The sequence below is a fragment of the Alosa pseudoharengus genome, unplaced genomic scaffold (assembly GCF_046254945.1).
Source record: "Alosa pseudoharengus isolate Yale_2024_CS ecotype anadromous, Long Island Sound unplaced genomic scaffold, YU_APseudo_1.1 YU_APseudo_1.1_scf_20, whole genome shotgun sequence".
NCBI classification, from domain to species: Eukaryota; Metazoa; Chordata; class Actinopteri; order Clupeiformes; family Clupeidae; genus Alosa; species Alosa pseudoharengus.
The window spans coordinates 31,820,750-31,847,661 of NW_027468664.1; the positions used below are offsets into that span (position 1 = coordinate 31,820,750).

At 40.4% G+C, this 26,912-nt stretch overlaps 3 protein-coding genes and 1 gene segment (V, D, J or C); 1 reads left to right on the forward strand and 3 right to left on the reverse strand.

Moving 5' to 3' along the window:
* LOC143136406 (uncharacterized) overlaps positions 1-6,205 on the reverse strand; it is a 19,244-nt gene extending 13,039 nt beyond the window's left edge. The window contains exons 1-3 of one of the 2 annotated variants that reach the window (XR_012989308.1): positions 6,052-6,205; positions 5,584-5,833; positions 576-2,378 (exon numbers count right to left, since the gene is read on the reverse strand). The gene's annotated coding sequence lies outside the window, so the exon portion shown is untranslated. Of the gene's footprint in view, positions 1-575; positions 2,379-5,583; positions 5,834-6,051 lie in introns of those variants that run through there. The other variant, XM_076297115.1, reaches the window with a different exon arrangement.
* Positions 1-15,139, forward strand: part of LOC143136407 (Ig kappa chain V-III region MOPC 63-like) — a 62,309-nt gene extending 47,170 nt beyond the window's left edge. Inside the window, 2 exon segments of the V gene segment in view lie at positions 12,362-12,399; positions 14,601-15,139. Of these exon segments, the coding sequence occupies positions 12,362-12,399; positions 14,601-14,917 (355 nt within the window).
* Positions 7,043-11,532, reverse strand: LOC143136401 (uncharacterized). Its single transcript, XM_076297108.1, has 7 exons — positions 11,352-11,532; positions 10,647-10,849; positions 10,218-10,304; positions 10,012-10,107; positions 9,809-9,919; positions 9,590-9,689; positions 7,043-9,204 (listed from the first exon to the last, which is right to left on the reverse strand). Exons 1-7 carry the CDS (start codon positions 11,377-11,379, stop codon positions 7,598-7,600), a joined length of 2,232 nt encoding a protein of 743 aa, XP_076153223.1. The 5' UTR covers positions 11,380-11,532; the 3' UTR covers positions 7,043-7,597.
* An 8,649-nt stretch (positions 15,140-23,788) lies between the features above and the next one.
* LOC143136751 (nicotinamide N-methyltransferase) lies at positions 23,789-25,353 on the reverse strand. Its single transcript, XM_076297448.1, has 3 exons — positions 25,147-25,353; positions 24,815-25,022; positions 23,789-24,487 (listed from the first exon to the last, which is right to left on the reverse strand). The coding sequence occupies exons 1-3, from the start codon at positions 25,298-25,300 to the stop codon at positions 24,058-24,060; spliced, it is 792 nt and encodes a 263-aa protein (XP_076153563.1). The 5' UTR covers positions 25,301-25,353; the 3' UTR covers positions 23,789-24,057.
* Between the last annotated feature and the right edge of the window lie 1,559 nt (positions 25,354-26,912).

A 26,912-nucleotide genomic window follows, 5' to 3' on the forward strand; every position in this document is an offset into this window, starting at 1 on the left:
GACTGCTCAGTCTTTTCAGCCTCCTGTCCTCTGGGAAGAGAAGCCTCAGTGCTTTGTATGTAGTATTTTTTTTTTATTTATTTGTTGGCACTCTGACAATACACATATTTTGCATCATTGCACTTTTGCACATTTTTCTGCTCTATCACAACACATAATTTACAATTTCTTTGCTGACTGTGACATTCTTGTGTTTTTATCTTGTGATTTTGTCGTGTGATTTGTTGTTATATATTGTTTAGTGTTAAATGGTATTGTTTAGTGTTAAAATGTCCTTATCTGTTGCACTATTTCTTCTTCACCATGGAATAGAAAAACACAATAGAATCCAGGGCGTCTGCCAGCTGATCCAATGTGGTAGAGAAGTATATGATCACTGTTTTGCAAATGTACAGAAGGTCAATCATATAAACAATGTGCTTGCTACTATTATTACTAGAGCTAGGCCTACTAATAGTTCCAACAAATAGGAAGATAATGCATTTTAAATTAAATTCAACCACATAATAACGGAGTTAAATAACAATAAATTGCATGTCAGACTATTTCAGATAAAAATAAATACTACAACGGCATCACACAAGAAAACACTTTATTTCACTTGTTGATGGTAATGCATGATATCAATTCAATGTAAAACAAAGACCAACATAAGAGTACAAGTGCTCACACACAGGTGGTCTTGATGTCAACAATACAGTATGTGTAATATTAAATGTACAACAGCAACAGTACAGGGTCTTGTGTCTTGAGTGTATTGAGTAAAGAGACTGCTGAAGGGATGAGGCTGTTGCTTTTCCACTCATTAACTTCCATGATGCCTTTGTGATATTACAAGTACATACCCTTACAGAGATGAAGCAATGTTAAAGCATTAAAGCATTTTGACAAACTGCAAAACCAGTTGAACCTACATTCAGAGCCATACATTCAGAGCTCTGCCTACATTGGCAGGGATAAGCTGGACCAACAGTTTAATACCTTACTGTGACAACAATACAGTATGTGTAATATTACATGAACAGCAACAGTACAACAGATCAAACCATGACAGTCAGTTGCATATACATTCACATAAGTTATAGTCACAATGTTACAGTACAGGGTCTTGTGTCATGAACATATTGAGTAATGCTGAGGGGATGAGGCTGTTCTGGAACCATAGTCTTAATTCTGACAGATCTAGCCTAAATTGCTTTCTGGATAAAGCAATTTGGTAAAAGCAGGATTGTAAGAGACACCAACGCATCATTCATTAACTGCACTCATTTTGCATCGCCACTCAGTAACTACCATAGTCATTGTAAAATGTAATATCGCATGTGCATGGAAGGTACAGGAAGATAAAGCAACTTTAGGAAGTGCTCTACTGTGCTTGCATCATTCATTGAGTCTATATAAATATAATTTAAGTGCTACTTAAAAAACAATAAATAGAAACATATAACAGCATTAGCAGCATACATAAACACACACAGTCATTGTATAAAACAGTATGAACATACATCAAACAACATGTATACTTTCTGTCATTGCATTGATCTAGTTCACATTAGCTTCCATATTGCAATTTACCGCATTGAGGGTGGTTATTGCAGTAGGATAAAAACTGTGTTATCCTACTGCAATAACTTGTCCTTCTACTTGTCCTTCTACTCTGTTCCAACAGTTCAAACAGGGGGTGACCAGGATGGTGGGTGTCCTTTATAATGTTCTGGGCTTTTTTGAGACAATGGGAACTGTGTAGTTCTTCCAGTGTGGGAAGAGGGCAGCCAACGGTCTTTTGACCGGCATTGATGACCCTCTAGAATGCTTTCCTCTGAGCTGCTGTGCAGCTTGTGTACCATACTGTACGCACATGCAGTATGTTAGTATGCTCTCAATGGAGGCACAGTAAAACATGGACATTTTGTGGATTGGATGATGATTCACGGTTTTGTGGATCCGTTTTGTCCTATGGACACAACACTCAAAAAATTCTCCATTGAAATGCATGGGGTTAGTTTGTAACACAGTTGTCTACACATATCACATCCCTTCTGCGGGAAAGCGTCGACATGTGAATACATTGAGCCAATCATGTGCTGTCTTGTGAATACATTGAGCCAATAATGTGGTGTGTTGTGAAGACATAGTGCCAATCATGTGTTGTGATCTCGCCGCTGGAGCAAGATTGGTGTCGTGAAGCCTTGGGCATGCGCATTTCTGCCAAAACGGATGCCCGATGAGTGCAAAAAGCGTTGCAATATGGCTGCCGAGTGGAGGGACTTGCCTTAAAGGACTTCGTATGAACAAGCAGTGAGGTGCACCATGGGCACTGGGACCTTAGCATACTTCTCTGATGTTTTTGGGGACCACTTCACGTCTTCCTTTAGTCACTGCAGAAGACACAGACGGTAGTTAAGGCCATTCACAGTTGAAAATGAGGAGTCCACCTTATCTGAAAGATCATTAAGACTCTTTCTCCAAATCCCCATCCAAGAATAATTACTATGCCTACTGTAAGCGTTCTCCTTTTTTTTTAACAACAACAATACTACGCATACTAGAACTAGAAACTAGAACTAGAGCTGAACTAGAAAAACAACAACAGCAGCAGCAACAAACACCGAAACAAACAAGACAATTCTTTGGTGCCATGTTATTTTGTTATTTTGCCATGTTATTTTGTTTCCCCATAACAGCTGGGCATCTCAACAGCTACAACCACAAACTCATGACTAGATGGCTAGCTCAGTGCAGTATTGTATCGGCCAGTTGATTGCCCATTTTGATGAAGTTTGCCTATAGCCAGCGCTAGCTTATTAGCTTTTTCATTGCGTGCATGCAACATCGATGTATAGAATGATCTTTCCATTCCATAATTGAAAATGTATCGTTTTCTTATCAAAGTACAGTAGAAAAGAAAATGGAAACATTACCCAATGGCCAACTATCAACGTGAACAGTATATTGACATTAAACGGGACATTGTTTACTTACATCACCGGTGTTGTGTGCCTTCTGGTTTCTCCACCTACTGGTTTCCTTGCGCGTGCATGCGCTGCAGCAGTTGTCAGACATTTACAAACAAGTTGTTTTTAGGCGGTTTGAAGTCGCTTTTCATATACGCCATGAGCGCTCGACTACATTACAGCCACTCGGACAAAAGACGTAAACAAATATATGTTTTGAAAACTAGCATTAAACTGGATTCGATACCGCAAAAGCAATACATACACGACTCTCTCCAGCCTGATTCCCTACTCCTTGAGCCAACTAATACCTGGCTGTTACGCGATACAATTAACTATTGTAGGCTACCATCAATTAATAACGTAGGCAACACCCAGGTAACATGTTGTCCAGGCTATCTGAAACAAGTGGTTGCCCTTCATCTAAAACAACTGGTTACCTTAGGCTGCTACGGCCGTCAGTGCACTGTATGCTACTCTTTGTGGTTGATCAAATAAAAATAAAATATGTATTTGGTGATGACGTTATTGTAGGTCTAGTAGTAGTAGTAGTAGTCTAGTAGACCTAAATTCTTAGAAATTAAATGGTACGACAGAAGAAACGATCTACATTTTAGTGCACCAGACCGCGATGTCTTCAAGGGTTGAATGAAGGGAGTTTGCAAAAATTAGCGTATTTTTCAAGTCAATAAACATTCTTACGAATGTCTTTGTCAGGGAACTTTTGACTTTTCAAAACCATAGGCCTGATAGTCGCTCAGACAAGAAGTTATAAGATAAAGGCAATACCATTTGTGTCACCTAATGCAAGACAAAATGTTGCTTGTGTGGTTAATTAATAGGTGATTGATGACAGTTTTCAGCGAATTGGAGTGGCTCAAAGAGATAATGCGCTGATTAGGTCGGTCTGGTTCATAGGTGTGCGTATTTATTGCAGGTTCGAATCCATTTTAATGCTATAAAGGGCAAAATTATAGCCTTTATTTTACATGTATTTTGTACGAGTGATTGTAGTGTAATGATCATGGGATAGATATGAAATGCGACTTCAAATCCGCCGAAAACAACTTGTTTGACAACTCCTGCAGCTGTGGTGAGCAACGCGAGCACGCGCAAGGAAACCAGTAGGTGGGAAAAACCAGAAGGCACACAACACCGGCATGGTAAGACACGGGGCAGGCAGACTGCTGCCAGCTGTTGTCTTAGAACCTAGGCCTATTGACGTGATCTTGTTTTCTTATACTTGCAAAACGTGGAAGCGAACAAGGCAGAACAGGAGTTTAACTGACTACGAAAAAAGACATACTTTTTTACCAATTTACCAAGGCTGACCACAACATCCATCCCTATACATCCATCTGGGCTGCGGCAGCCGAGGAGTGGACAATTATGTCGCAAACTAATGACATCAATAAGGACGTGATCACAAATTTCTCCGATTTGAACTGGACTTTCGCCACTTTTGGTGAGTTAAAAAATATGTCCGAGAACTTTATAGCAGTCACCTTCCAAACAGTCCACAAATCTCAAACAAACTACTAAATATATCGCGGATGTTTAACAAGGCTCAAATTAAAATATTACAGCTTTACCAGGCTATTATTATTAAAATTAGGCTCGCTCGTATCCTATAAAATGCACGCTGGTTTATACCAATTAAAAAAAAAAAAACACTATCGCCAATAAATATTAAATATCCTACAGATGTGCGGGATAGGTCATGTTATCAGACTAAAATAGGGTAGCAGTTTAAACACACATTTTGAAACAGAAACAATAGCAAACACGAGCAAATGAACGGATTTAAGCTAGCCTACTGTAGCCTACCTGTGAAAACCATTGCAAGCTCGAGGAAGCCTATTTCAGGCTATCGCGCATGTGCGAATTATTGACAATTGCGTACATTACTGTACGCATTGGCGTGCACAGGTTTGCGTCCGGAATCATACGCATGGCGAGTGTGATCGGGTTGGAAATACAGCTTGTTCAGGAGTCTCGAAGCTCGAGTCCGAGTCAAGTCTGAAGTATTTTGAGTGGAGTCGCAAGTCAAGTCTGAAGTCACTGTTTTTGCGACCTAAGTCGTAAGTCCTAAGTGATCAAAACATAACACCACTTAATTTCAGGTTAAAATGCATTGTAATGCGCGTTACTGAAGTTTGTACCGAGTAAAATATTACCCAATTGTTTTTTGTAATGCCTTACATTACCGCGTTACAGCAAAAAGCAATATATTACAGTAATTACATTACTTTTGTAACTCGTTACTCCCAACACTGATTACATCATAGGAGTGATTAACGTTAAAAAATCTAGACTAGAGTATCTCAACATTTGACACCTCCGATATGTTTAGGTCTAAAGACGTAAATTGCCTGTTATAGTTACCAAAATGATAGCCAAGGAGCCAGACGTGGACACAAAACTGTGCTTTCATTATAAACTAAACACACAAAATACTTGTATAACCCTTGAGCCAGCTCATATGTGACCTCAATGGTGATACAGTGTTTGATTGCACCTCCAACAGCATGGCGTATACCTGGTTACCTCCCAAAAACAAACGCCCTAAACGTCCACAAATATACTACCCATGTTTGTATGAAAGAATACATTGACCACCATAACCCACCTTTGTCCTAAGTCGCAGAATGAGCTCAGCGCTCCGGCGGTAACTCAACAGGCTTGGTACTGCCAGAGAATCCGTAGACGGGCTCTGGTACTGCTTCTGTAACAAGGGTCGCAAACTCCTCCAGCTTACTGTAGTGGGAAACTTTGCAGCATTTCACTACGTGCCACATACACGCTGACAGCAGACGGACTGGGGAAACCAAAAGACGCAAGCAAGGATGCCAAAGGGAGAGGAGGAGGAAAGGTCCTGTCTGGAAGATTAGCAGATGGTTATTTAACGGATATTAACAAACACTGTTAATTTGTGATAACAACTAAAGTGAGCCAGTGTATCCTAAAACACAGATTTATTTAATGCTCTTGATAATATTCAACAACCAAACTCCAGCGAGAATGAGTAAGATAAACTAGTTGTAGGCATGCACAAGTCAGGTGCAGTTGCTACCAGCTAGAGAAAAGCCACATTTACCATTGCGACTCTCGAACAGCTCCATGGTGGTATGCTATTTTATCCAGACAGCAAATATCAGCGTGACACTTTAGATCAAGCTCGTTGTAGCTGTTTTCTAATGATGTTTGCATGCCATAGACAGTAAAAGGTACATGCCTACTTTGCATCTGACGCCATGTTTACACATTTCTTATTCTCCGCGAGACCCACTAAGAGCCTTCTCTGAATTACTGCCATCTAGAGTTTCGGAAGACAACACGTACCACATTTCCAACATTTGTGTAGCCTGTCTGCATTTTCATAAAAATAAAAAATAAAAAATATATATATATATATTTGAAAAGTGACATTACACGACCACAAAGCACCACACATGTTCTAGTTCTACCCAAAAAAACCTTTAGTAAATACCATCACAAACTAAATTACATTTTCAAACGGGACAACCACAAAAAACACACATCAGATATATTACCTCTGTATCGTTTGAGCAGAGATAGTGAGGTAGAATAAACTAATTATCTTAAAATACATTAACTTTGTTATTTAGTGCATATTCACTGTAATAAGATCAAACCCTATATCCTATTGTTAAAGATGCCACCCCAATAACTTTTACGAGGTGTGATGGGGTGCACTATCTGTCTTAACCATTTATTGTTGCATTTTCTATCTCTTATGTTATATATCTGTATGTAGAACTGATTGCTCAGAAGTTCTAGAATCAATCTTACAAAACCATCAGGCTGTGCAGCAAATACAATACTATATTCTCTGGGAGGAATTGGGATAGCAAAATATTGGCCTTCTACATTGATTAACTGAGAAATAAAAAGAATGTTGTTGTTGACCCACTTTTCATAAAATATTGATTTACTTTTATATCTGAGAAGTTTGTTGCTCCATATTAAGTATGTTTCCAAGCTAAAATAACTATATAATTCCCATATAGTAGGCTATACAATGGTGAATGTGCATTATTTCTTCAATAGAATTAGACTACTAAACCTTTTTTGAAGTCCTATATTCACTTTATTGGGCAAATGTATACATCAAAATGAGACACTAAGTTGAACCATTCTGAAAAGGAGCATATGTCAGTAGCAGGCCAGTTGCATAGAGTGTGTATTAATACATTTTGGACAAAACATATAACATAAATTGATTGCAATGATATTTCTTTACTGTCTTTCTTTCAAAGGTCCATGAAAATTGCCTGCAAAACCATGGATTTATTTACAGTATTCTAGGAAGGACAGGCATTCATATCAAACACATTTTATCATCACTCTGGATTGGCTATTGCCAAAAGTAACTATGAATTGTTTTAACATAGCCTATGTCCCTCTTTACCTGAGGGTGTATGCCACAAAACAGTTCTTTAGTTAGCCAGACAACTGGACTGAATATTGACAGAGAAATGGACAACTCTAGATCTTGCACTTTGTATAGTAGGAGGTACAGAACTTGATATAGTTATCTTTGCCATGTTCTCTTCTGCAGACAACAAGAACTCTTGGAACTTCTTTTAACTTCAAAAAACATCTCAGTGACCCAAAGGAAATCAGGTTCTCTGTGGGTTCTGCTTCCTGCGACCACTCCTTCGCCCCTCTTGTGGGTCCAAGTGAGTTCTTTCGTGCCTCTTTAGGAGCCCGGGGGACCTGAACTGTTTGCCACACTGTCCGCACTGGTATGGCCAGGTGCCTGTGTGGATGTGTGAATGGTCCTTCAGGTGGGAGGAGTGCTTGAAGGTCTTGTTGCACACCTTGCAGGTGAACGGGCGCTCGCCTGTGTGGACCCGCTGGTGCCTCCTCAGGTTTCCCAGCTGGGTGAAGGACTTGCCGCATTCCTGGCACTGGAAGGGCTGCTCGCCGGAATGGATACGCATGTGGCACCTCAGCCCCTCGGGGCTAGAGAAGGTCTTCTGACAGATGTGGCAAGGCACTTCCTCTTTGGGCTTGTCGTGTTGACGCTGGTGCTTCTTGAGGTCGAACATGTAGACAAACGCCTTGCCGCACAGCGAGCAGAGGTACTGGCGCTTGCCCGCGTGATAGCCCATGTGCCTCTTGAGCATGGAGAGGTGGATGAAGCTCTTGCCGCACTTGGAGCAGTGATGGGGCCGCTCCATTGTGTGGTAGCGCTCGTGCATGCGCAGCTTGAAGGCCGTGGGGAAGGTCTTCTCACAGTGAGGACAAGGATATTCGTGCTCCGAGGTGTGGCAGGCCTGGTGAATCTTAAGGTACGACCCCTGAGTGAAACCCTTCCCGCAGACCGTGCACTTGTACGGTTTCTCGCCCGTATGCACCAGGTGGTGTTTCACCACATCTGCACGCTTCCGGAACGCCTTGTTGCACACCTGGCACTGGAACGGACGCACGTTAGAGTGGATCTTCTCGTGGATTGTTAGGAAGCTACGGGAGCGGAATGTCTTCCCGCAAACGGAGCACTGGAATGGTTTGAGACCCGTGTGAGTGCGCTCGTGGTCATCTAACAGACACTGGTAGGAAAAGCCTTTGCCACACTGGTCACACGTGTATGTTTCACGGTGCTTCCGAGCTTGTGGAGATTCCTGGGACTCACCTGACGTGCCGTCGCTGGATGTGGTCTTTTTGCCGAGAAGAGCCTTGTCCTGGTCACCACGTGAACGGCAGCGAGACCTTGCAGTTCTGGTGCGAGGAATGCTCGATTTGGGCAGGCTTGGTAAAAAAGGAAGTGAAATGGCTTTGCCTGCTATTTGGGAAATCCATTTTTCCACACTGATTGGTGTGACTTCTGACGTCTCTGCACGACGCTTATTGACAGCAACAGGGTTTATCACGTACACAGTGGAGGGGGTAGAGGACTTTTCATTGGGTCTTGCAGGTTGCTGGATCACATATATCTGTTGGTTTGTCTTTGTGCTATCAAACTGTGACGCACCTTCACTTGCGGCCTCTCTTAAGCTTTGGATTGTGTTCACTATCTCTCCAATCTGTGACGCGTGAGCCTCTTCAGGACTGGGCTCTTCATCAGACACATATTCGACACTGTTGAACTCCTGTGGTTCATCACACTCCACAATTTCATGAGGTTGACTTGAATCGGTGATCACAACACTTTCCATAACTTCTACTGGACTGGACGGGTCAGCGATGACCACAACTTCCTCCTCAATCAGACATGCAGGAGGAGCTGTGGAGGAGTGAAGCATACAGAGTACTATGAGAAAGAGATATGAAAACATACAGATGTGATGTGACATACACAGGGCTTGAAGCAATAAAAATGTCTGTGCCTGAAGTTATCAGACACTTATGAGAATATACTGTAGTCTCATTGTCTATTTTCAAATCTTAAGCATGTGCCAGTCCAGCTCACGCCTGAATTCAGGCACAGTGCCTGAACACTTTAAGCCCTACATACAGTACATGATCAAGATAATGAATGATAGTAAATATCCTAAATCTTTGGAGTGTGCAACTGTTCCATGCATGTCTAATCAATCCAATGAATATAAATATACACATCACAACAAGTCTGACACAAGTGAATGTTTTTGGTTAAAGTACTGGCATACCACTCATCACCGCAACCAGGTTCTGCAGGTCTTCAGGATGTGCAAGTAGCTGTGTGCAGTCCTCCAAAGCACAGGGGGCAGCACGCAGCCACAATGCAGTCTATTTATGGAGGCAAGGTAGGGTAGAGTGTGTGTTATTTATTTATTTGTTTGTTTGTTTGTGTTTGTGTGTGTGTGTGCGGGGGGGGGGGGGGGGGGGGGGTATTCACTAAAACTAACCTGTCTCAAGTCTGGCACTGGTAACAACTCCTCGACTCTGAAGAGGAACTCCAAGACCAGATTCTGAAGTGCCACCTCATATTCTGGACCATACAGCTGAGGAAACACATTCTGCAGAGAGGCAGAGTAGAGTAGCAGGATTAAAGGCTGTGTGACAAAGACACCACATATGAAGGGGTGATAAGGACAGTTCAGACACTTACCTGAAAATAATGAGCTCTTGAGTTTGGGTTTGTCAGGACCGTTTGAATCAGCTCGGCAAAGTCATCTAAGTACTTCACAGCCTCTTCCTCCTTACACTAAAATAAAGCATGTTTAAAATGGTAAAAATGTCAGTGAGCATGGAGAGGTAACAAAACAACAACAAAACATGACACTAGTTAAGAAAGCGAGAAACAGAATCCCATACCGACTGTTTCAGCCTGATTAATACGTCAAGGTGAGGCTGGATGGTCATCGGTGATGGGCATTCAGTACGGTAAGACTCCAAGATCATCTAAACAAATTCATGAATGACGTGTTTGTATTACTTGTATTACTTAAAAAAACAGTATTGTCTGACATAAGAGATATATAACAAAAGGGAATGAAGAACTAAAGTCCTTTCTATATTGCAGTTGGATGAATCCATAAAACACAGTGCACAAAGGCAATCATAACCACATCCTATCCACAATGAAGTCTGTAAAGGATTCAATTTATATAAGTCCCAAGTGATATATGTTTGATATTATGTGCACTCTCCATCAAACATAAATATTCATACAACATTATACAATATGAGCTGACAAGACAGCCCTACAATCGAAAGGAGTTGGGCACACAGCAAAGACCTCACCCTGGTTTGAAGCTGAATGACGAGCTTTGTGATTTGGCTTTGGTTAAAGAACCTAGGGGCTGCATCAGACACCAGACTGATAAATTCCACCAACTTTCCATAATGGGCAATGCTGTGGTATTCTGCCACCTGCCACATAAACGCTGACATCAACCGTAGTGGAGACACCAAAAGGCGTAAGGAGGAGAGAGGCAGGGGAGTGGCTGTTGAGAGATACATAAAAAATTAAAATAAATATGATTGTGATAAATCCACACTAATGCATGGTTATTTCACTGTAAAAAGGGAACAAGTAAGTTAGTCGAAATAACAATGAGGACTTGCACAAGTAGGCCTAGCAGCTAGCTGGCTAACAAGCTCTCAAAAAAAATTGCCGCCATGCAGCTGGAAAGTTGGGTTTTGAGGTAAAAGAGGTAGCCTAGGTCTTGCTAACGTTGCACGTCGCACATGTCAATGTGTTGCTTATAATTTAATAATTATTTCCGCTTCATTGTGAACACACAGATTATTACTTTTATTTACACTTGGTGAACATTTCTACAATAAGAAACAAGCATGTCTTCCTGTTAAAACTTAGTTGAATGATGTCCGATTAAGGCTCTTTGTTGTTGACGTGTTCACGCGCACATATGCTAAATTCAGCTGAAGTTAGTCGGCTAGTAGGCTACATCCAATAAGCCAAAAAGACAAAGGCAAAGAACTTACTAGTTTTGAAATGCTCTGTGGATGTCATTCTTCCTATGAAGAACGCGATTTATTTAAATCCTTACAGATAAAGGAGCATGCAAACGCCATACATTTGGCGAGGAGTTAGTTACGGATTAGGCTAGTACGTGAACACAGAAACGACCAGCCATGTAAATACAGGAAGTGGCACTTATCGGTGATTCTTGCTGTCGGTGCACGTTGTTTCAAGTCTTTACAATGCTGCCACCTACTGCCGTGGAGTAACCAAAATAGTTACATCAGTAGAGTTACCTCAAAAGACTGTCTATTCCACGTCAAAACATTGTAATATACACGCTTGTTTTATCTATTCCACAGACCTGACACCTGTCTTCATCTATTCCTTGCCTATGTTGCACTGTGCAATGGCTAGTAGATATTCTACTACAGTAATTCGTTGATACCGGGTCGGCTGTCGCTGTCCGCGGTTCTGAAATACGGTGCCTATAATTGATGGAGTATTCGTAAATTATGCAGATAAAACGTCAAGACAACTTGCAACCTTCTGTTACAGAGGATACACATTTTCTAATGATTCCAAGAACAGCTTTGCTCTGCAACTCCGCATGCTCTAGCCTAAAGATGCAGACGCAAGTGGTGTTTTTTAGGTTCTGCAATTAGGCTTATTTACTGTGGTAGATGCAGAAGTCACAGCAATTAGTCTATTTTAGGCTACAATTATTTCAATTTGTTCTCATTTATAATGATTTTATCCTCACTCTATGCGTCAAATGCCATGCCTATTTTTGTATTTGTTATAGCTACTATAAATTGTAGACTATAATATGGTTGAACCAATACATTATCAAATAAGATAGGGCCTATACATCTTTAATATTCATTTGATTCAAAGAGACTATGGCTGCGGCTGCGGAGTTGCTGTTGAATTGAAATTTGTGAAGAATAATAGAGAAATATTAACGTTTGTAGTTGTGCGTACTTGGAGGTAGGGTTTTTGTACGACGGCTGATAGGGTTTGTATCACTGTGGTACACATTTGGAAGCGGCACGAAGCTTGAAGTTGGAAGTAAGTGATTGTTTTTCTTATGGACTAAGCCTAAATGTAGGCGATGCGATTCTTTCAGCTTAACACCTTCCAATTTTGTGTGCGATTGTATGGTCATTTTGCAAATATATTTTTATGGTAAAAATCTCTATTGCCTGCCAGGCGAATCTCAAAAGTAGCCTGTGCTGCGCATTATGCCACAACAAGGAACTTTTGTCATCTATCAAATGTAGGCGTAACTTTTTATATCATTGCATTACCGAATAACTGTGCATTAGGTTAAAACCCGTTGGCTGTTCAGAATATGTCGAAGTAATAATAATACAAAAAAACATAATCACTGTTCCAGAGTTAGGCTATGTTTTATTTCGGGCGGCCTGTCGTTTTCTTTTTTTATAGCCTTATACTAGATGAAACGAATGGGCATATAGCCTATTTTCTACTGTTTCCAAAAAAAAAAAGCTTTAAGCTACAGGCCACTTGTTGGATCAACCAACGCACCCTGCATGCGTTAAAGATGTTAGTCACTGACGCGTGAGGAGGTTTTTGTACAGGCTCTGAATAGATTTGTACCACTGTGGTTGACTTTTGGTAGCGGCACGAAGCTTGATGTTGGAAGTAAGTAGAAATATGCTATTTTTCTATTGCTGAGCTACTATAAATTGTATAGGCTATGGTTAGACCAATTAATTGCCAAATACGAATACCTGTGCATGCAGAGTTGTTGTTGAATTGACTTTTGTGAAAAGTAATGGATAAACGTTTGTAGTGCGTATTTGGAGGTAGAGTTTTTGTACAAATGATAGAGTTTATATCACTGTGGTACACTTTTGGAGGCGGCACGAAGCTTGAAGTTGGCTAAGTATGCCTAAGTGATTGTTTTTCTTAACCTAAATGTAGGCGATGCGATTCTTTCAGCTAAAAACATTCCACTTGGTTTGCGAGTTTATGGACTTTTCACAATATATGGCAAAAAATCTGTATACCAGGTGAATCTCAAAAGTAGCCTGCGCTGCGCATTATGCCATAATAAGGAACTTGTGTCATCTGTAAAAAGTAGATTTATTTTTGTATGTCATTGAAGAATTGTAGCCTTATACCGAATAACTGGTTGAAAACCGTTCGCTGTTCAGAATAAGTCGATGTAAAACAAAATTACTTTTTCACATTATGTTTTATTTCGGGCGGCCTGCCGTTTTCCTTTTTTATATCCTTAGATGAAACGAATAGCTATATAGCCCATTTCCTAATTTCCCCAAAACCAGCTTTAAGCTACAGGCCACTTGTTGGATGAACCACTAAATGCACCCTGCATGCGTTAAGATGCAGATGCAAGTCACTGACGCGTGAGGAGGTTTTTGTACAGGCTCTGAATAGATTTGTACCACTGTGGTAGACTTTTGGTAGCGGCACGAAGCTTGAAGTTGGAAGTAAGTAGGACTAATAATGTTTGCTTTTAGGGTTTTCATTTTTTTGCTGAACATAGATTTGTCAAACTGCTTGCATGACGTGTTTTCAATATAAAACAGTAAATTGTTATAGTTTAAAATTGCCATTACCATGACTTATATAGAAACTGGACCTATAGGCTAAAATATACACTGCTCAAAAAAATTAAGGGAACACTTACAGTTTTCCACAATTGTTAAAACACATTTTTTGAAACCTTCCACCCTTTTCTCCATTCTCAAACTACATTCACAGAATGTCTGACAGTTTTTCAAAATAAAACACTCGCCTCAAAATTTTTACTTGTGCTCAGAACCAAACAGTGTCAGAGTACCGATCCAGTGTATGATGTGTTACTTTTGAGCAGTATATTAACAGCAATTGGTGTATTTTAAGCTATAGATTTTGCTCTCGTTTGTAAGGATTGTATCGTCACTGTAGGCTATCAAAATACCATGCAGCCTATAGGGGAGAACTACGATAAAAACAAAGATATGGCTATTTAGCTATGAGTTCATTGCGGCACCTGCTAAACAAGTTCATTGACCTATTTTTTCGGTCAAAAACCATCGACTGTTCTGAATAGAACACTAAAAAAACGAACTTGCAAATCGACATGAAAACGAAATATTGTTGCGAACGATATCAATGATGATGGCCATGCTATTTTCAGATAATCCATTAAACACCTGCAATAACATTCATGGTTGTGAATGTTATCTAACGACTTTAATCTACTTGCTGTCCCATTCGTGTCTCCCTCTGGCTTTCAGGTAACACCAGCCCCAAACTGACAGTCTTGCCCCCGTCAAGCGAAGAGCTCTCCAGCAAGAGTACTGCCACGCTGGTGTGCCTGGCCAACGGAGGCTTCCCGTCAGACTGGGCTCTCAGCTGGAAGGTGGATGGGAACAGCAGGCCTGGGGTGGCCAGTCGCTGGGGTCCAGAGAAGAACGGCCTGTACAGCTGGAGCAGCACCCTGACCATGCCTTCCCAGGAGTGGACCAAGGCTGCGTCCGTGACCTGTGAGGCCAAACAGGGCTCCCAGTCTCCAGTCACCAAGGTTATAAAGAGAGGCGAATGCTCTGACTAGAGTAGCCTACTTCCATTTTCTACAGTCTGGGTGACTGATTATAGTATTTGTCTTATTTTTTATCGTTCATGTGCTCACTGTACTGTGTTTGCTGTCTTCATTGACATACATCCACAGCCTTTACTGTTATCTACTTGTTCTGCCTGATCAAAATCAGAAAATGTTCTTGTGCCGTTTCTGTTGCAAAATTTGACATGGAAAAAATAAAAGCTTTCTACTGAACCATACCTATGTTATTCAGTTATTGTTAACATTTAGAAAGAAAATGTATTTATTTAAGATGAAATTGCACACACCCTTAGTACAGTTCATCAAATACAGTTTCAAACAACCGTGCAAAAGTGCTGTACACCTGTTAATGGTTCATTTCTATTCTGAGAGCAGCAACCATGGCCATGCAAATGTGAGTTTCGACACATCAGTGACCACTTAATTAGGGGACTGTGTATATGTGTGTGTGTGTGTGTGTGTGTGTGCGCGCGCCCGTACATGTGTGTGTGTGTGTGTATGATGCAGTTAAACCAGCATTTAGTCAAATGACCATAATTGTGTGAGTGAAAGCTTTTATTAAAGATTTGATAGCATTCTTTGTTGTCATTTTATACACAATCTGAGTTCTAATTATAGTCTGGCAGTTGTAGTTGGAATGAATGAACTGCGCTAATGACTCAGTGGAAACCCATTTGGATTATTCTTGCATGTAGCAGATCTGAATGCACACAACATACAATGCTAGAGAGACAGGAGCAGAGGTTTTGGAGCTTATCATCATGTAGTAATATCTTGCATCCTCGCATCATTGTTTCCTACAACTCCCAGTATCCTCTTGCCCTGGTCTCACAAGACCACACTCCACACTTTCCTCATTAGGCTGACACAGTCATGTTAAGTATAAATGACAAAACATACACTTACAAATGTACTTACAATATACAGTATATAATCTGTAATGCAACAATGCATCATTATGACACACTGGATAGCTGTCCATGAAAGTGAAACAGGAATTAGTGGACATTGTTGATGACAGTAGGCCTAACTGTCAGACAGAAACTGTCTGCGTGGTGCGAGGTTTTGGTCTTAATGAACCACAGCCTGATATGGCAAATAAAACTTTTATTGTCAGGTGATTAATGTGTCCCACAAAATAAAGCAGTCCTTAGTCACCACAGAAATAAGCTCCCCCATGTTAATAGTAGTTTTCACAGTAAAGTGGGCACTGAAACATCAAATAACCACAACTTTGTTAAGTTTCAATGAAGACATGAATCGATCCGTGGAACAACGTGTGATTTTGCTACTGGGACATCATACTGGGCTGATGACCCTAATGCTTTAGGGTATCACCTGCTACAAGACTGAGGAAGGTTGTTGCTATGTTAAATGATAGCCAATGTGTGCCTAACTGCAATAAGTGCAACTACAGATACTGCCAATTGCTTTTGATACTAGTCATTGCCTAATTTGCCTCTTTAGAATACAAATAACATAAAGTGATACATAAAGTGATAACCTTCACAGATTCCAAATTACACTTACTGCAGATTAGTGTAGGCCTACTCCAAATAGTCATGCATGTTATTTAATGTTCTGTCACTGTCACTTTATCACTCTCCTACAATGTATAATTTGTTCTTCAATGTCATAAAGCAACAGCACATAAGGGAACAGAAAGTGTCTATTCTGAGAGTGGAAAACTACTGAGCTCTGACCATGCAAATTTCATCAGTTCTGTTACTGTTACAAGACAGTTTCACAGATGGATAAACTTTCTCATGCACAGTGTTGGGAGTAACGGCGTTTAAGTATAACGGCGTTACTAACGGCGTTAATTTGTCAATAACGGAGTAATCTAATTAATTACTTTTTATAACGTTACAACGCCGTTAACGTTACTGGACGTTAAATGCGGTGCGTTACTTACTTTGCATTGATTGAATAAACTGTGTAATCAGAACGCACCCCTGGCTCACAGCTAGTGAGGAGGTGGGTTAATAACGACGTAAGCGATTAGGATTGGCTAAGGCAGAGTCATGTTTCATGATAGCCAATCAGAGCCAGTGTTTTTACACACTTGCCAGCACACGCGCCACACACACGCAACAGCTAAAGTAGAGATTCGATGAAACAGCAGAGGTCAGGAGCAATCCGATGAAAAGTTGGCATTTTCAAGGTGGAGATATAAGCACTACTTCAAATTCATTGTGGTCAAAGGCAAGAACGTGCATGTAATGTGTACATTATGCCCAGGAGCGAAGACTTTGTCGACATCCGTTGTAAGCAACTCTAATTTAATGAGGCATCTCACACACGCTAGTGGCCAAAAACACCGATAGCCCCCCTCCACCAGAGATGATAGCTCGCCATCCACTAGCAAAGAAGGACTCGGAGCAATGTCCTCCAAGCAGCAAAAGCTAGATCTTTCTGCCTCACAACAAAAACCTATGACACAGGCTGAAGTCAACCGTAGGTCTGTCGATGTACAATTTCTCCTTGGGGATCAATAAAGTATCTATCTATCTATCTATCTATCTAATAAATATCGAAAGTTATGTAGCCTACAAACACCTGTCTGTTCTACTAATTTCAACTGGCTTTTCAAAACGGCTCAAAAAATCCAAATTCTTTGACATATAGCAACTTTTTTTTTTTAACAGTAACGCAAAGTTACTTTCCCTGGTAGAGTTACTCTTATCATAGAGTAATTCAGTTACTAACTCAGTTACTTTTTGGAACAAGTAGTGAGTAACTATAACTAATTACTTTTTTAAAGTAACGTTCCCAACACTGCTCATGCATTTGATAAAGTTGTGTGTGTGTATGTCACTGTGTGTGTGTAAAACTCAAGTTATACCGAATGTAATCATGATCCAGTACTTTGACCATTTTTATATAATTTGCCATTTGCTACATAACCAGACCGGTTGCCTTTACTATTGCATCATTATTTAGTGGAATGTTGTTATAATTACTGTGGACAACAGTGAACTTGCTCATTTAATTTTTGTAGCGATTGTAGTAATGCCTTCCGAAACATCTGTTGTTTTATGCTAATGACTGCATATGGGCTCCCCCTTTGTCACCTTCAGTCAGTACTGTAGTGATTTAGTCACACATGGTCTTACAGGGAGGTTTTTGTACGGCTCTGTATCACTGTGTGAACATGTACACACTGTTGGGGTAGTGGAAACTCTGACAGTAGTATTCTCCTGCATCTTCAGCCTGGACTCCACTGATAGTTAAACTGAAGTCCTCAGATCCACTGGCATTGAATCTGGATGGTGTCCCACAGGGAAAAGTTGTTGCTTTGTGGACTAGGAGTCTAGGAGCAGCTCCAGATTTCTGATGGTACCAGGCTAACGTGGGGTATCCCCATGCTGTGTATACATTACTGCTGGTTTTGCAGTTTAAGATGACTCTCCTTGAACTGCTTTCACTGCTGGGGTTTGTGTGACTGTGATCTGTCCACTCGATTCTGTTGGAAAGAAAATAGTTCAACTAAGCTAAACTCTCTTTTTTGTCTTGAATCACATTAATTAATACTCACTACTCCTTTCTCTGAGGCATGCAGTGTAAAAGCTTCTTACCTTGACAGCACATCAGAAGCACTAATATATACACTAAAACTCATGGTTATGCTCATTGCAAAAATATCAGATTGCTACTCTGGAATCAACTCATTAAACTATAAATTTCTGACGCCGCTCGTACAGTCAAAATAACCATGCAAATTATGACATGAATGTGAAAGACAGTCCTACATCCAGGTTTTACAATAGTTAACATGCACATTAGTAGTATTAATGTTTGATATGGCTTAAACTGACAAATCCTTGTAAATTAAGGATACATTTGCATGTTTGCATTTGAAAGTGCTTTTTGTGCTTCATTGTAAATCACGTTTGCCAGTTCAGTCTGACATGGAACATTGCCATGTTTCTCAGCCTTCCAAAAGACAAAGCTGGAAACAGCATTAATGAATGAATCCATGTTATGAGATTAGATAGTAGAAAAGATGTCAGGCATAATGACATAAAAATAAAGATTCCAAGATGGCAGTAGACCATGAAAGATCTTTCAGTTTGCAGACTTTGCACACATTTCTTACACTTCTGTTGGGAGAGTGCATTTCTAGTGTTCTGTTTGTTAGTTCAGTGTATTGCTTAACCTTACATCTGTTAGATGGGTTGGCGTTAGATGTGGCTCTGAAGTCTATGACACCCACTGATATTAAATCTGGATGTTGTCCCTGATTGACATGTTAATGCCAAATAGATTAAGAGTTTAGGGGTTGTTGCAACTTTCTGTTGGTACCAGGCTAGCAGTGCGATGACATATACTGTATATCATCCCTGCTGGTTTTGCAGTTCAGAGAGACTTCCTTCTTGAACAGATATTGCTTCTGGGGATTGGGACTCTGTAGAGGGTATAAGGACATTTACACAATTAGCACTCCATAAGAATGCTGTTCTGTCAAGAGAACATCACTTACCCTGGAATAAGAGGACCAAAGAACAGAAAAGGACTGAGACTGGATTCATTATTAAATGTTCTCTGAATAGTATTCACTCTTCAGCTGCCAGGTTTTACCTTTGGCAATGATGACCTTGATATGAACAAACAAATGCAAATGATATAGTGAATTTATTGGCTTTTCTTTGCACACAAATTTGGATTATTACAATCCTGTCCTATTCCTTGAATAGTATACAGTTATACTTCTATATTTTAAAAGCAACAATCACACACAGAACAACATTGACTGACTGGTTATCACAATGCACCATGAAGTAAATTTCAGAATACAGAAATGATAATGCCTTGATTTTTTTTTAATTGTACAAATCATCATGATTTCAGATACAATAATTTTTATTTCCTGGTGACATGTGCTGCTGTTTCCTGTAGTTCAGTGTGCCAAACTTCCCCTTGGTCCTCAGGGAATGGCAGAACATCAGGTGTTAGATTTGAGCAAGTAATCATCTCTTGAGTCTATATGCAAATGCTGCCTCCATTTCCACAGCACACTTTCAGTAACCCAAAATGAGTTCAAATTACGTTTCAAAATGTGACATGATGTCTCAAGTATACATTGATGCAGGTGCACAGGCATCGTCAAAGTAAAAAAAATGGAATGTCATCGAAGTCATCCTGTAAAATTGCTAGATTTCTACGGAGCCCCCAAGGTGACATGGCAGAAAAAAAATGAGATGATGGGGGGAGGGGGTCTAATTGAGGAAAAACAAATGGCTCCTGCTTTCTACTATATATTGACAGCTACAGGACATTTCTGATATGGTATTGCCATCTACTGTCATCCTGACCCCCCCCCCCCCCAACCAACATTTCTTCTTTCTCAGCCAAATTTGTTCCCCTCAATTAGGTTTTATTTTCCTCATCCAGATGTCACCTCAGGGGCTCCATATAGTTTTCCCTCTTTTTGCAAATGGTTAAAATATTTCATTGTCATCTACTAAATATTGTGTGGGTTAATTTTATGACACTTTGTGGATCAAATTTCCTATTGCATACCCAGCATGCTTTTTGCTGTTAGATGTTTTTCAGCCTCCAGGTATGGATGGAGGAGCTGGGGCCTGAGATGTCAGGGTCGATGAGATGCCAGGGTCGAGCTTGATGCAACAGCTCCATCTAATGGTCAAATATAATAAATTCGACTACATTTTATCCAGTGAATAACTATTCGGACTTCTGTTTGAAACATACACACGCTATTTAACACATGGTTTATGATGAAGGTCTTAGTTGAACGAGGAATGACTTCAATTATACACTATACACTATATATACTATCCTTCGGTCACATTTTATTACTATCCTATTGCATGTACCTTAGCATAGCCTATATTATTCAATTTCATTTTTAAAACTTCTTATCTGTTATGCTGTCTTTTTGCTTTGTCATTTTAGTTTTGCTTTCTAAGTTTTGCCTTGCTACAGTATCTCACTTTTGGTCTCACTTTTGCTGTTTGTTTAGCTTTTGCCATTTTTGCTGTTCTTCATGTGAGCTATATTTAATGTATGAAGGTGCTATACAAACTAGATGTACCGCAGAGCGGTACAAAATATGACCGCCGCCCAGTCCAGCAGATATTTTCCACAAAAATAAGTCACGCTGAAAGGCATATATGATTCTAACTGTCTCACTGAATTGCATTATGCACACTCAATTCTCACTGGTATCTGCTAGACAACAAGTACCAAAACATGATTAGTTCATAGATTTATGTAATATCTATAACAACTGTATCTCCCATTTAAATGTGGTTCCTCTGGTGCTCTAAACCCATTGCTTGATTGCCTAAAAGAGATTAAACAATGGATGTCGACCAATTTTTTAAAACTGAATGAATCCAAAACAGAAATTCTATTTTTTGGTTCACATGAAGCTGCAAATAATGCAATTAGTGAACTAGGGTCTTTTGCCAGATTTGTAAAACCTTATGCAAGAAATCTTGGCTTTCTACTTGACCCTGATTTTAAATTTGAGAAACAAATTAATGTTGTTGTCAAGTCATCTTTTTACCACCTTAGAATCTTAAGTAAAGCCAAAACTATGTTTTCGTTCAAATACTTTAAGATATTGATCCATGCCTTTATTTCATCCCGCCTGGACTACTGTAACTCCATTTATTTTGGTGTCACTCAGTCCACTCTATCCCGACTTCAGATGGTGCAAAATGCAGCTGCAAGGCTGCTCACCAAGTCTAAAAAGACACAACATATTTCTCCAGTTTTGAAATCTCTGCAATGGCTACCAGTGAAATTTAGAGTAGGTTACAAAATTCTTCTTTTTGTCTTTAAAGCTTTAAATGGACAAGCTCCCCAATACCTAAGTGAGCTTGTACACTTTCACTGCCCTCCCAGAACTCTGAGGTCATCAGATAAACAACTGCTCTCAGTACCTCAGAGTCGTCTAAAAAATAAAGGTGACCGTGCTTTTTCAGTAGCTGGGACAACCAAGTTGTGGAACAACCTCCCTTTTCACATTAGATCTACACCAACTATTGGTGCTTTTAAAGGACAATTCCGGCGCAAAATGAACCTAGGGGTTAATAACACATGTGTACCGAGTTCGACCGTTCGCTGGGATTTGTTTTCATGCTAGTCGAATGTGACTAGTTTTATTGCAAACGGCTTATTAGCGTTCGCTAGCCTTCGGGGCACACGTACAGTAGAAAGAAATCGCTATTTCTATACCACTAACAAGGCTCAAAATAGCACCACACTTACACAGTAGCATAATGAGGGTCTCTACATGTAAACCGAAGCATTGAGAACTTTGTAAGTGAACAGGCAGTTTATTAAAAAGAAACACATTACCGTTGACGTCTGGTTCACATACAGGCAGGCGCCTTGGTTAAACAGAACTCTGGGATGTGAAGTGAATCTCGGGTGAAACGTTGTTGCAGAAGGACTGTGCAAAAGAGAAGCACTGAACGCAACAGGAGACATAAGAGATGGCAGGTTATTTGAACGAATTTGAAGACATCGAGGATGAACCCTTATTGGACGTCCTTATCTTTTCGAGTCGGAATACCAACGAAGAGCTGCGGGAGCTCCGTATAAGGGCTATGAGAGAGAGAGCTAGAAGCTACCTGTAGTCAATACCACACAGGCGGCGGCGATCGATCCATACCAGAGGGACCAGATGGATCCACTAAGTAAGTACACTATACAAGTTATGTTACATCGGAGCTATTATTTCTGATAGGCCTATATTGAGCAAATTACGTTTGATTTTAGTTCACATCGCCTGCCTGTATATGTGAACCAGACGTGAACGGTAATGTGTTTCTTTTTAATAAACTGCCTGTACACTTACAAAGTTCTCAATGCTTCGGTTTACATGTAGAGACCCTCATTATGCTACTGTGTAAGTGTGGTGCTATTTTGAGCCTTGTTAGTGGTATAGAAATAGCGATTTCTTTCTACTGTACGTGTGCCCCGAAGGCTAGCGTTAAACGCTAATAAGCCGTTTGCAATAAAACTGGTCACATTCGACTAGCATGAAAACAAATCCCAGCGAACGGTCGAACTCGGTACACATGTGTTATTAACCCCTAGGTTCATTTTGCGCCGGAATTGTCCTTTAAAGCCAAGTTAAAAGAACATATGCTATTAATGGCTTTTAAATGAATAGTGGAATGTAATTATAGGCTATATATATGTACATATTATTTTAGTTTTATTTTCCTGTTGTGTTTTTTTTTTGTGTGTGTCTTGATTCATTTTGTCTTATATTAACTATTTATTTATCTGTTTTTTTTTTTTTTTTTGAGCACTTTGGTCAACCACAGGTTGTTTTAAATTGTGCTATATAAATAAACTTGACTATGACTATGACTAATATACCTTTTATACAACCCCACGGTTCTCAAGATATTCACAGAAAACTGTCTCCGGCCACCTACAGGCCAGTTGGTGTATAGTAACATAAATACATTTATTGTGTGGCCCCCCATGAACGGAATTCCACGAAACTTGGCGTGCATTCAGAGGGTGTCATAATGATCCTACACTTCTTATTTCGTGCAGTTTTGACTATGTTAGGTCACAGATACCTGCGATTACAACACCTCATTTTTACTTTTTTGTGTTTAAATAGGTGGCGCTATACATGAAATGAGTGGTTATGGAATGGGTTGACATGGCCCTTTGAGATCAAAATACAAAAAAAATGGTCCTCCTAAACCTCGAGATATTCACAGAAAAGTGTCTGCCCTACCCTCCTTTCGGGGATCCAGTCCAGGGGGGGGGGGGGGGGCTACAGATCAAAACGAAAAAAGTAGGTTCCATGCTATCCATGTGGGGTTACATGCCCACCAAGTTTCGTGTACCCCGGTCTTACAGTGTCCCGGGAATCCTTGACGGAAATTTGGACATGCGAAAAAAAAAAAAAAAAAAAAATCTGACTAAACCTATATGACCGCCGCTTCGCTGCGCGGCGGTCATAATAACATTTACTACAAATCACATAACTATTAGAAAGATTAGATTGTTATATTCATTAGATTAGGCTATATTCCACCAAGCTATTCCTTACCATTATCTATATCATAAAGTAGGCTATGCGCTCGGCGTGCATAAGCTACTGAAAAACAACAGGCGGCCGGTGCATTTCAAATGGATTTAAGAGCTACAAGATAAAATATAGCTTCAAAGTCTGAAACATGTTTGATTTCCACTGAGGCATTTTTAAACACGTTAAAGTCTAGAATAGAGAACTCTAGTTTTCGCAGTGTTTCTTCGACGTTGCTGCGTGTCAAGCGTAAACAGGAGAAACGTTGTCCAGCTACAATGTAAAAGGACTCTCCAAGTGCACCGATCATCACCAGTACTCCACCGGGTTTTAGGACTGATGTGACATAACGAAGAGAGTCACAATAAGATGGGAAGTCTTTACACGCCGCCTCCAAACATAAAGACGTAACTACGCAATCCGCCGGCTCTTGCGTCAACGGATGGAAAGGGTTCTCCAGGCGAACATCACACTTCACAACGCTTTGCACTCGCTGCCTAAGGACGGCTTCCACTTCAACGGGGCTTTTGCTATAACATAAGAGAAAATATAAAAAAACACTGTTATTCTGGAACAAAATCTGAATGAGCAGATGTGATGCTTATATTACAAAACCACCTTTACCTAGTACTTGCTAGATAAATAAAATAAGGCCTGCAGTTGATGGGTCTACAATGTTTGTCTACAAAATGAGTCTACAATGTTTTGCCACATCAATGGCACAGTTCCTGCTTTGCAGTAACTGTTTGAAATTACATATACCCATGATTCACCAAATTAAGGAAGGAGATGTCATTGCAACTGAAGATAGCATGCGTCAGGGCTGACCACATCGTTCTTGAAAAATGAATGCTTGCCTTTCTTTTTCCATGTGACAAACTTGTTGGATCACCGGGGTCCAGTCGAAACAACCAGGCGCTTTACAGAGCCATTGGCTGAGCTCAGCGCGGTTTCTGTCTGTGAAGTCCGACAGGACGATGTGGTCAAAGTGCGCACAAGCACTGATTACGCAGTGAATCGAAGCTGCGCTGCCAACGTCTATCAGGCGCTGACCTTTATATTTTCCTTAATGGCGAAGCCAAGAAAATACACAGATAGTTTCTGTCGTTACTAAATCAATCTTCTTCAGTTAAATTTGGTATATCAATACACAGACTAGCTACCTATCTTACACATTAAGGTAGCTCACCTGAGGAGAAAGTTTCACTCAATCGTTGTAAAACAAACACAAGATAATTTTCATCTGTATGACCACTTGGATTTGAATAGAACGTGTCGATGTACGCCCTTGAGTCGAAATTGACTTGATAAAATTCCCCCTCGGTGAAATCCAATGGGTCCATATTAACTATAACTTTCAGAGTTTCAAACTAAACGTAGCATATGGAGAAACCGGAACAGATGTTCACTCCGGAAGGCTGTTCAACATCTACGCCAGGGGTCGGCAAATAGTGGCCCGCGGGCCAATTTTGGCCCGCCATCTATTCTATCTGGCCCGCGAGATGACGTTAATTTGCTGTTTAAATAATAAAAAATAAAAAAATGAAATTTTTTTTAACCCCATGTTTTTAAAAAGAAAAAAAGGCCTACAGCAATCCCATCAATTTCAAAACATTTATTGAGGTATAGATGATAGTCCTACTAAAGTGACAAAACAACAGGTGGAACATCCTTGCAGTTATCCCTGACGCACAGGTCGGAACGGTATTGGCACGCGAGTGCGCGTAATCTTGTGCAAAAAAAAAAAAAAAAAAGTGTCCTGTCTCCCTCTTCCAGTGGGCAAGGTCAAAAATAGCCTATGTTTCGTTAAATTAATAGGCTTGGCATTAATAAATGCAGGCAGGCTCAACACATACCTCTGCTTCCATTCTTCTTTGTAGGTCCTGCATTCTGAATCAATTTTTCTTTTCAAGGCTTTTGACAACGACATTTTGCATCGATAACTAGCATATAGCAATGTTCAGCTAATCATTTACACGTCATCCAAAAGAATAATATTTGTACACATTAGTTACGGCAAGTTGCTAGGCAAGTCGCCTGTTTCATGAGAGACGACAGGAGATGCAGCAGGCGGCATAAAAACAGCGCACATAAGCAAATAAACGTTTTTAATGGAATTAAATTAAATGCATTTTAAAAGTTAGATGATGTTTATTTTAATATAATATAATAATTCATAATTTAAATAGTAGGCCTATAACCCCCCCCCCCCCCCCCCCCCCCATTACAAAAGCTATGGCCCGCGATGCCATTGTCTGGAAAAAAATTGGCCCGGGTCCAAACGTAATTGCCGACCCCTGATCTACGCGGATTCCTGGACTCGTCTGAGGCTGGTCTGAGGTCTCTACTACGCCTGTTTGAGTCGTGATTCACTCGGATCTTTCACCCGTATCTTTAAATTAACCCACGAGTCGCGAGTCTCTAGTATCATTAACTCGGATCAGCTGAGTCCTACTACAATTCAATCTAAAACGAAAACAGCGCCACACACAAACCTCTTGCAACATCAGCTAGCCTATAGCCATCATATCTGCCAAAAATGTAACTATTTCGTAAGTAGGATAACCACAACTCCACAAATCAACTCAAGCGACTGAGTGAGCAGGCAGTCTGAGATAACTGGTTAACTTCCCGCAGAGCCGGGTTAGTCGGATCAGCCAGCTGGTTAGGCTACATGAGTACGAGTCGGCTACGGCTACGTTGTCATGAGTGGCTGTAGACGAGCGAGTAGCTCCTCCTCAAAGTGAAAAGCAATTCCACAACAAAAGCCATTCTTCACCTTTAAAATAACATTCAATGTTCTGCATGTAGCCTAGGCATACTTTAGATTTGGTGTATAGATGTGTAGCATATTAAAATGCAATTAGGTCGCGCAGACAGTCCGAAATATTGCACGCTCTTAATGGAGCTGCTTTGTATACCCGGGTTAGTCGGATCGCTGGGCCGGGCGGTTAC